Source organism: Lycium barbarum, chromosome 7 (genome assembly GCF_019175385.1).
Source record: "Lycium barbarum isolate Lr01 chromosome 7, ASM1917538v2, whole genome shotgun sequence".
Taxonomy (NCBI): Eukaryota; Viridiplantae; Streptophyta; class Magnoliopsida; order Solanales; family Solanaceae; genus Lycium; species Lycium barbarum.
In genome coordinates, this window is record NC_083343.1 from 98,491,063 (window position 1) to 98,502,398 (window position 11,336).

At 44.0% G+C, this 11,336-nt stretch overlaps 1 protein-coding gene across 1 annotated transcript; it reads left to right on the forward strand.

Annotated features, from left to right (window-relative positions):
• Positions 1–222: 222 nt before the first annotated feature.
• LOC132603619 (uncharacterized) lies at positions 223–8,019 on the forward strand. Its single transcript, XM_060316753.1, has 3 exons — positions 223–5,014; positions 6,635–6,701; positions 7,639–8,019. The coding sequence occupies exon 1, from the start codon at positions 992–994 to the stop codon at positions 3,560–3,562; it is 2,571 nt and encodes an 856-aa protein (XP_060172736.1). The 5' UTR covers positions 223–991; the 3' UTR covers positions 3,563–5,014; positions 6,635–6,701; positions 7,639–8,019.
• Positions 8,020–11,336: the final 3,317 nt, after the last annotated feature.

Consider the following 11,336-nt stretch of genomic DNA (forward strand, 5'->3'; position numbering starts at 1 on the left):
TTGGGTCGTGACAGAAGTGGTATCAGAGCAGTTTGTCCTCGGAATGTCTACAGACCGTGTCTAGTAGAGTCTTGTTTATCGGTGTGTTGCGCACTACATCTATAAACAGGAAGCTACAGGACATTTAGGATGTTTCCTTTCTTTGAATCTTAGATCGTGCGATAGAGCTGTGCTATTAGGATGATTCTGTTCTGATCTGTTGTTGTTTTTCTTTCAGTGATGCCTCCGAAAAAGGCGACGGCCGCCCAGAAGAAAAAGGGCGTAGTAGGAGAGACCAGCCGGGCTCAGAAGGATACTCGGACCCTTGCTCAGATGATGCGTGATATTTCGTCCCGGCCAGCCGACTCTGCTACGTCTTCATCGTCAGAGGAGTCTGGAGCAGCTTCACCATTAGCTCCAGGGGCTCCAGCTCCCGCGCCTCCAGCTCCTCAGCCAGGGGCGGAGGACAGGACACTGAGAGAGGCTGTGCAGTTATTGACCACTCTTGTAGCGGGACAGGCTCGCAGACGCGGGCGGAGAGATGATGATGATGACGATAGGCGTGACAGCCTGAGGGTTCGAGAGTTTCTATTATGTGGCCCTCCAGAGTTTTACGGGTCTAAGCCCGACGAGGACCCTCATGACTTTATTCGGGGGATGCGGCGCTCACTAGATTTGGTCAGGGCTTGAGAGACTGAGTCTGTTGAGTTGGCTTCGCATAGACTACGGGATGTTGCTGCTCACTGGTATGAGTCCTGGGAGCTATCCAGGGGTGAGGGTGCTACCCCAGCTACTTGGGACGAGTTCGTGACTGCTTTCACTCACCACTTTTTGCCCCCAGAGTTACGGCGGGCGCGGGTTGACCGATTTTTGCATCTGCAGCAGAGGGGTCGGAGCGTCCGTGAGTATAATATGGAGTTTGATTCTTTGGCCCGGTATGCACCTGCCATAGTAGCAGATATGGCCGATCGGATGCACAGATACGTGATGGGGTTAGACCGCTATTTGATTGATGGCTGTATGGCGGTGGCATTGCAGGCAGACATGGATATTGCCCGACTACAGGCTTATGCCCTGGGTATGGAGGACCGACATAGAGCTGATTATTCTAGCAGAGATCGGGACAGGAGGCCGCCCAAGAGGGCCAGATTCGCAGGTTATTCAGCAGCAGCAGTCAGGCAGACATCCTCCTCCGTCAGGCCGGGGTACACAGCCAGCCGGTAGGAGATTTGACAGTGCAGGACAGTCTGGGGCCGGTCAGAGCTCCAGAGCATCAGGGTCACAGATAGCTAGAGGTCCCAGCCAGTCCAGACCACCCAGGCCCCGTTGTTCCCATTGCGGGAAATCGCACCCGGGAGAGTGTTATCGACTTACTGGAGCCTGTTTTTCATGCGGTGGTCAGGGCCATCTTATGCGAGATTGTCCGTTGGCGAGCGGTTCTGGTAGTGTGGCTCAGCCGACGGGGTCAGCCGCTGGTTCATCATCTGCTCCATCAATTGCACGCCCTGCGGGGCTAGGTGTGCCTGCACCGGCGGGACGCGGTCGAGGTCGTGGCAGTGCTTCAGGTTCTAGCGGTCCTTCGAACCGCATTTATGCCTTAGCCAGCAGACAGGACCAGGAGGCTTCGCCTAATGTCGTCACAGGTATATTACTGGTTTTCTCTCGTGATGTGTATGCATTGATTGATCCTGGTTCTACATTATCATTTATATCTCCACTCATTGCTGATACAATTGGGATAGAATCCGAACCGATAGAGCCTTTTGAGGTAGCTACACCAGTAGGGGACTCTGTTATAGCCAGTCAGATTTATAGAGATTGTTCCGTGATTATCTGTGGCCGCTGCACTAAGGCGGATTTGGTGGAGTTAGATATGATCGAGTTTGACGTGATTATGGGTATGTATTGGCTAGCTTCTTGCTATGCTAATGTTGATTGTCAAAAGAAGATAGTCCGATTCCAATTCCCATGGGAGCCAGTTATAGAGTGGGCAGGTAATACAGTATCGCCGAGGGGTAAGTTTATTTCATACCTCAAGGCTGAGAAAATGATCAGAAAGGGGTATATTTATCATCTGGTCCGTGTTCATGATTTAGAGGCAGAGGCACCGACTCTTCAGTCAGTCCCAGTGGTTAATGAATTTGTAGATGTATTCCCAGATGAGCTTCCAGGTCTTCCTCCCGAATGGGATATAGAGTTTGCTATTGATCTGTTGCCAGACACTCAGCCTATCTCTATTCCTCCGTACAGAATGGCACCTGCAGAATTGAAAGAATTGAAAGAGCAGCTGAGAGATTTATTGGAGAAGGGTTTCATTCAGCCTAGTGCGTCACCCTGGGGAGCTCCGGTATTATTTGTGAGGAAGAAAGACGGCTCGCTGCGGATGTGCATTGATTATCGGCAGTTGAATAAGGTAACCATCAAGAATAAATATCCCCTCCCCAGGATTGATGATTTGTTTGATCAGCTGCAGGGTGCTAGGTACTTCTCGAAGATAGACCTGCGATCGGGTTACCATCAGGTACGGGTACGAGAGGCTGATATTCCCAAGACAGCATTCAGGACCCGATATGGGCACTATGAGTTCAGAGTTATGTCTTTTGGGCTGACAAATGCCCCAGCAGTATTTATGGACCTGATGAATCGGGTATTCAGACCGTTCTTGGATATGTTTGTGATCGTATTTATCGATGATATTCTGGTTTATTCTCGGTCAGAGGCAGAGCATGCGGACCATTTGAGGACGGTACTTGGCACACTTCGGCACCAGGAATTATATGCTAAATTTTCTAAGTGTGAATTCTGGTTATCTTCAGTGGCATTTCTGGGACATATTATTGGGGCTGATGGCGTCCGGGTGGATACCCAAAAGATCGAGGCCGTAAAGAATTGGCCTAGACCTACGACGCCGACAGAGGTGCGTAGCTTTCTGGGATTGGCTGGTTATTATCGGAGATTCGTGGAGAAATTTGCTTCCATTTCAGCGCCTTTGACAAGGCTGACTCAGAAGGGAGCTAAGTTTCAGTGGTCAGATGCTTGCGAGTGTAGCTTCCAGTTGCTGAAAGAGAAGTTGACTACGGCTCCAGTCCTGACTCTTCCGGAGGGTCCAGATGGGTATGTGATTTATTGTGATGCCTCTGGTATTGGTTTGGGATGTGTGTTGATGCAGCACGACAGGGTGATAGCTTATGCTTCCCGGCAGCTCAGAAAACATGAAAAGAATTATCCTACTCACGATTTGGAGCTGGCCGCGATCATTCATGCTTTGAAGATGTGGAGACATTATTTATATGGGGTTCACGTTGACATTTATACAGATCATAAGAACCTTCAGTACATCTTTAGGCAAAAGGAGCTGAACTTGCGGCAGCGGAGGTGGTTAGAGTTGCTGAAAGATTATGATGTTGACATTCTCTACCATCCTGGGAAAGCTAATGTTGCGGCGGATGCACTCAGCCGCAAGTCTATGGGCAGCCTAGCAGACGTGCCATCAGAGAGTAAAGAAATGGTTCGCGATATTCATCAGTTGGCTAGTCTTGGAGTTCGCTTGGCCGATTCTGGAGATGTTGGGGTTTCTGTTTGAGGTATTGCTGAGTCCTCTATTACAGAAGATATTAAGCGGCATCAGTATGAGGATCCTATTCTGGCACAGTACAGAGACGTAGCGCTGGCACAGGAGAAGACTCCGTTTGAGATTTCACCGGATGGAGTGTTATTTCACAGAGGCAGATTGTGTGTACCTGACGTTGCAGGGTTGCGGCGACAGGTTATGGGCGAGGCACATTACGCCCAATATTCTGTTCACCCAGGGTCGACGAAGATGTACCATGATATCAGATGCCTATATTGGTGGGACGGTATGAAAAGAGATATAGCAGAGTTCGTTGCTCAGTGTCCAAATTGCCAGCAGGTTAAGATTGAGCACCAGAAGCCCGGTGGGCTATTGCAGGAGATGGAGATACCGACGTGGAAGTGGGAGATCATTAATATGGACTTTATTATAGGTCACCTCGCACTCCACGGAGGTATGATTCTATTTGGGTTATTGTTGATCGGCTGACGAAATCAGCCCATTTTCTTCCGGTTCGGACCACCTATTCAGCTGAGGATTATGCCAGGTTTTATGTCAGGGAGATTGTACGACTTCATGGAGTTCCTGTGTCTGTTATTTCCGATAGAGGTGCTCAGTTTACAGCTAAGTTCTGGAGATCGTTTCAGGAGGGATTGGGGACCCAGGTGAGCCTGAGTACAACCTTCCATCCCCAGTCCGACGGACAGGCCGAGCGCACTATTCAGACATTGGAAGATATGTTGCGTGCCTGTGTTATTGATTTCAGGGGTAGCTGGGACGACCATTTACCGCTTGTTGAGTTTGCGTATAATAACAGCTACCACTCCAGTATTCAGATGGCACCATATGAGGCTTTGTATGGCAGGAAGGGTAGATCACCGATCGGTTGGTTTGATGTTGGGGAGACTGGGTTGATTGGCCCAGATGTGGTCCAGCAGGCCGTGGATAAGGTGAAACTTATTCGAGAAATATTGTTGGCAGCCCAGAGCCGACAGAAATCTTATGCCGATAAGCGACGTCGACCGTTAGATTTTCAGATTGGCGATTGGGTGTTCCTGAAAGTGTCACCGATGAAAGGTGTTATGTGATTTGGCAAGAAAGGAAAGCTCAGCCCGAGATATATTGGGCCCTATCTGATTATTCGCAAAATAGGCAAGGTGGCCTACGAATTGGATTTGCCAACTGACTTGGGAGCGGTACACCCGGTATTTCATGTTTCTATGCTTCGTAAGTGTATTGGTGACCCTTCCAGAGTCTTTCCTGTAGATGATATTCAGCTCACCGAGGAGCTATCTTATGAGGAGCAGCCTATAGCCATATTGGATCGCCAGGTAAAAAGGTTGCGGAACAAAGATATGGCTTCTGTTAAAGTGCTGTGGCGGAACAATAACCGAGAGAATATGACCTGGGAAGCTGAGGAGCATATGAAGAAGAAGTATCCTCATTTATTTTCAGAGCCTACAGGTAATCCAATTCTATATTTGACTATGTTGTTTGATAAATGAATCGTTGATCAATGATTGTATTGTTGTGATAGTTAGTAAGGAAACTCCCCCAAATTGTTGTATGACCGGTAAGGTTAATTTGACATTCGAGGACGAATGTTCTAAAGGGGGGAGGATGTTAGAACCCATATTTTTGTACAGTGGAATAATCCGGATTTATTTATGATAAGCTAAGGACAAAATTATTTTGGGATACAAAGTCGGGATTCTTGACCTTCGATTTTATTTTGAGATATAAGTTGTGCATGAATTAATTGGTATGGAACAATTAGGAAAAGAATTCGGGACCAAAAGTGATAAAAATTGGAAGATAAAAATCAGCCACAATTTCCATTGTTGGCCCACACAAATGGTGTTCAATTTTAATTGGGACAACACATTAGTGTGGGCCAAGGGGCAAGTGTACAATTCATTTAAGTATTAAAAGATGACCACAATTTTATTTCACTTCATTTGCTTCATTCACCACACTTGAACAAAAAAAAAGTTGAAGACCCTCCATTGAAGGCTCTCGGCCAACAGCCCTGAAAATTCACTTCCATTTTTAGCTCTCCAAAAATTAATTTCTTGGTGTTAAACCACTAATTAAAGGTCCCTAAGTAACTTGGAAGCATTGTTGGGGTGATCAAGTCCTTCATTCAAGAGATTGGAAAACCCTAGCCTATTAAAAGTTGAAGAGAAAAAGGTAAGATTTGATCTTGTTTTTATGTTATGAAGGTTCTATTCATGTTGTAGTATCTTATTATGGTTGAAAATCATGAAATAAAGAATGGTGAAGTGGATGCCATATGTAAGAGGGTTGGGCGTGTGATGGGTGTTGTTGTGTTGTGATTGAAATTATGAATTAATATTTAGTTAGTTGATTAGGATCATTGTAAGGTGAAGAACAATTGAGAATCATCCATATACATATAGTGTTGATTGAAATGGGTCACATTATATGACGATGAACGAATGAACGTCGCTTAATGTTTTAATCGCCGTCGCTATGAATCTTATGTTGGAAATGAATGTTTGTTGACTCAAAATGATGTTGTTAATGTGCGGACTGTTTTTGGAGGTTATTGTACATTTAATGTATATTGTGTATTGATGAAAATAGCATTGTTAGAATGTAAATTGTAGATACGAACCATGATTTGGAAATGAAGAAAAAGTTAGGGGGGGCTGTCTCGGTTAGGGGCTGTTTCGGGTAGCCTGGGAAAATTTATGGATTGTTGGAAAAATTGTATAAATTGCTTAGAATGTCTTGAAATGTTTTTGGTATGGGTTCGGGTTAGTATGTGAGCGTATAAGCATCGATTTTGGCTTGAAGGTAAGTCGTCGAATTGAATTTATGAAAGTTGATGAATGATGGAAAAGAGAGCTATTGTTGTTGTATTACCTTTCGGATTGATTATTAATGTTGTTAGTTTGGTTGTTGTTGTTGTTGTTGATTGATACGGCCGAGTTAAATTCTCGGGGTAGCCTATTTACAGGGGAAATGCTGCCCAAACTTCTGTAGAATTTAGGGCGAAATTGGAATTTAATGCCCAAAGAGTCTTTAGCTAATGTTTGGCATTTTATGGCTTGTTTATAGATCGTGGGCAGCCCGAATCATAGGTTGGATTTAGCTTGAGTTTGGATCGTATTGGAGAGCGTTTGAGGTATGTAAAGTAATCTTCCTTCTTCGGCATGCCTTAGTTAAAATAGGCTATGATATAAGCCTCGAGGAAACTCTATTCTCACAATCCGAGCATGTTTATGAATCGCATTTGTTCTTTGGCATCCTTGCCTTGTCATGGCAAAACATTGATCCTTATGTTCTTGGAATCCATAATTTGTAAAGATTACATGAAAGCTGATTTTTATTTTAAAGTTCATTCTTTAGCGATTCCAAAACTTCAAACGCCCATAATTTCCTCAGAAAAGCTCGGATTGCTTTGAAATTTTCGTAGGAGTTTGTATGATATAAAATGAGTATGTTTTTCATAGGCGGGCTCAGTTCGGGTCTATACTCGTCCGTGGGTCCCACGACGCCATTTTTGAAATTCGACAAGTTTGAAACAAAAAGTGATAATTATTATTCCGATTTCGAATATGACTATTTTACTTATCCTTCTGATTTATAATAATGATTTTATGCATATGATTCCTCACTACTCCGCTCGTGCCTACTGTGATATCGTTCACCGGTTCCCGGGCCGGTTCTGTTGTCGTGCGCTTTGTGATACATTCCGGTGTTATGCTGTGATTATGGTTCACCGTGCTCCTCGCTCGAGGGCCGGGTTCCACTTATGTTTGTCGTTATGCTGTGTTTGGAATTGCTGTGTTGTGATGTGTGACGGGGATTCGGAGATTTGAAAATCTCTGGTGTTATGCTGTGTTGTGGCGCCATCGACAGGCGGGCGACCACATTTTCCTGTGCCCTATGCATAATTTATACTTTGGAAATAAACATTTTGATATTTTTTTTATATGTATTATTTTCTATATATCTGATTCGATTATTGTTCAGATTTATTTCTGTACCTTCTGCTTTGCATACTCAGTACATATTTCGTACTGACCCCCTTCTCCGGGGGCTGCGTTTCATGCCCGCAGGTACGGACGCACAGCCTGGTGATCCACCTGTTTAGGACACCCTTTATGCTATTCGGAGTGCTCCTCTCTTTCCGGAGCTTATACTTTTGGTATATATATTTATTAGTGCATTTGTATATATTCGTTCATGGGTACGGCGGGGCCCTGTCCCGTCATATGATTCTGTCGGTCTGTTTAGAGGTCTGTGGACATGTTTGTGGGTTAGGGTCTTTCTGTATGGATAGGTGTATATGTTGTTTGGGCGATCCCATACGCCGAGGCGGCCAGTCCGCATATGTTTATACGTTACTTTGCTAGCCGTGTGTGGCCTTTGTTGGTGTTTGCTGTGTACAGGGTTATTTTGGATAGTCTGTAAAACAGAGGAAACTCTGCCGAAATTTTTCTGAGAATTGTCTAAATTTAGAATATAGCCTCGTCGGCTTCTGGTATATACTTGAATGCATTTGATAGATGGGTTTGGGTGCCCAGATCGAGCACTAGTCACGGCCTACGGTGTTGGGTCGTGACACCACTTGGTGAAGTAGTCTATGGCAACCAAGATGAAGCGATGTTTGTTTTACACAGCTGGCTCAATTGGCCCTATGACATCCATGCCCCAAGCGGCGAATGGCCAAGGTGACGTCATCACATTTAGTTCTATTGGAGGGACCTTTATCAAGTCTCCATGAACCTGACACTTGTGCCATTTCTGGACAAATTTGCTACAATCATTTTCCATGGTCATCCAGTAATAACCTGTTCTTAAGATTTTCTTTGCTAGCACAAACCCATTCATGTGAAGTCCGCAGGTTCCAGCATGCACTTCTTTAATCCATTTTGTAGCTTTAAAAGGATCAACACATCTAAGCAATCCCAGGTCTGGAGTTCTTTTGTACAAGATATTCTTGTTGAGGAAGAAACCATTTGCTAACTTCTTGATAGTCCTTTTTTGAATTAAAGTGATCCCTTCGGGATATTCTCCTTTTTCCAAGAACATTTTAGTGTCAACGTACCAAGGTTTTCCATCAGTCTTAGCCTCTACAAAAGCACAGTGGGCTGGCTGATCTTTGATTTCAATTTTGACAGGATCAATGTATCTACTGTCGGGATGCTGAATCATGGATGCTATTATTGCTAATGCATCGGCGAATTCATTCTGAGTTCTTGGTATATGTTTGAACTTGAATTCTCGGAAACGATTCGCCAATCTTTGAACAAATCCAACATACGGTATGATCTTTTCATTTTTAGTAGCCCACTCTCCTCGAACTTGATGGATTAGCAAATCCGAGTCGCCAATTACCTGAAGGTCTTTCACATGCATATCGAGAGCTAAACGTAGACCTAAGAAACAGGCTTCGTATTCAGCCACGTTGTTAGTGCAATTGAAACTTAACTTGGCCGCCACTGGATAATATTGTCCAGAGTATGAAACCAAGACAGCTCCCATCCCTGATCCTTTAAAATTGACTGCTCCATCAAAGTACACTTTCCATCCTAATTCGTCTTCACCTTCCTCACCTTCAATTGTCATTATTTCTTTATCAGGGAAGTAAGTCCATGAAGGTACGGATTGTCATCTACCGGGCTTCCTGCCAATAGGTCTACCAATGCCTGTCCTTTGACTGCCTTCTATGCGGCGTACTGGATGTTGAACTCACTTAAAAACATTTTCCATTTGGCTAGCTTCCCTATGGGCATGGGTTGACGAAAGATGTACCTTAGTGGATCCATTCTTGAGGTCAGATGAGTCATGTATGCAGCCATATAATGTCTCAGCTTCTGAGATACCCAGGTTAGACCGCAACGCGTCTTTTGCACCAAGGAGTATCTGGATTCGCAAGGTGTGAACTTTTTACTGATGTAATAGATGGCTCTTTCCTTCTTGCCTGTCTCGTCATTTTGTGTTAACATGCATCCGAAAGCCTTTTCTGATACCGACATGTATAGCAACAAAGGACTTCCCTGCCTTGGTGGGACCAACATAGGTGGATTTGACAGGTATCTTTTGATTGTGTCAAAGGCTTTCTGACAGTCTTCTGTTAACTTTGGTTGGAGTATCTTTCTTGGGAAGCTTGAGGATTGGTTCTATGATCATTGTGGACCTGGCGATGAAGCGTCCAATGTAATTCAACCTTCCTAAGAAGCTCATGACCTCTTTCTTCGTTTTAGGCGGTGGTATCTCTTGGATTGCTTTGATCTTGGTGGGATCTAACTCAATACCATGATGACTGACTATGAACCCTAGCAATTTTCCAGCAGGCACTCCAAATACACATTTTGCAGGATTCAACTTCAAATCATATTTGGGGAGTCTATCAAAGAATCTTCGTAAATGCTCGAGGTGGTCCCCACCTACTCGGGAATTGATGACGTGTCGTCCACATACACCTCAATTTCTTTGTGTATCATATCATGAAAGACGACGATATACGTAGCACCGACATTCTTGAGTCCAAAAGGCATTACCCGGTAATGATATACTCCCCACGGTGTGATGAATGCCATCTTTTGAGCATTTTCTTCATCCATCAATAATTGATAATAGCCTGCGTAGCAATCCACAAAATATTTCACCTCATGCTTGGCGCAGTTATCAATGAGTATGTGAATATTTAGGAGCGGGAAATTATCCTTTGGGTTAGCGTGGTTGAGATCACGGTAGTCCACACAAATCCTTATTTTCCTATCTTTCTTTGGTACCGGAACTATGTTTGCTAACCATATCGAGTATGGTGTCACCTCAACGACCCCCGACTGAATCTATTTTTCTACTTCTTCTTTAATTTGAATACTGACATCGGGCTTAGGCTGCCTGATTTTCTGTTTTACCAGGGCAAATCCTTCGAGGATTGGCAACCTATGGGCAACAATATTCGTGCTCAAACCCGGCATATAGGCGTATGACCAATTGAAAACATCCTCATACTCTTTCAGCAGGCTCCGATACCCTTCTTTCTCAGCTTCCGTCAAGTGGACACTTATTCTAGTCTCCCGTACCAACTCCTTACTTCCTAGATTAACTGCTTCTGTTTCCTGTAGGTTTGGTATGGGTCTGTTCTCATGTTCTACTTCAACATCTATCAACCCTCCCGGTTCAGTTATCCCTTCCTCTTGATCATCATTTTGTTCATCATCGTTTTTACTTGTTTCGTAATATGTCATGACATTATTCGTGGCCTCTGTATTATTATTGTAAAATAAAATAGCACGGTTATTAATCACGTAAAAGCAATTTTAACTATGTATTTATATATAGTCATATTATAATTATACATATACTTATATAGGTGAAGTAAAACGATTTTATTTTATTGCAAACTTTGAGGCGTTTTCGTTGAAATTTTAAAAGCAGTACAAAAGACGGCCCTAACTCGGAATGGAACATCAAGCCATTTCCATTATTAAACGACATGTAATCAAGAAAACATGAAAAGGTGATAAGCCGGGCCTCAAATCCGACTTTCGCCATTTTTCTTGAAAATGAGCATTCTTTCTACCGCAAAGTGAACAACGAGGTAGAAGTCCATCCACTTGTTGTCTCTCCTGGTTCAGCAGGGCGAATCTCTAATGCTTCAAAGCATTCTTCAATGATTGTCGCGCATTCTCCTTCCCAAAACAGCGTCCTTAAACCCTCTTCTGGATCTCCGCTATTGTGACCCAATGGGCATGTTGTGAAGGATTGGTAGAGATGAGGGAATGACTTTCTTATTTCAACG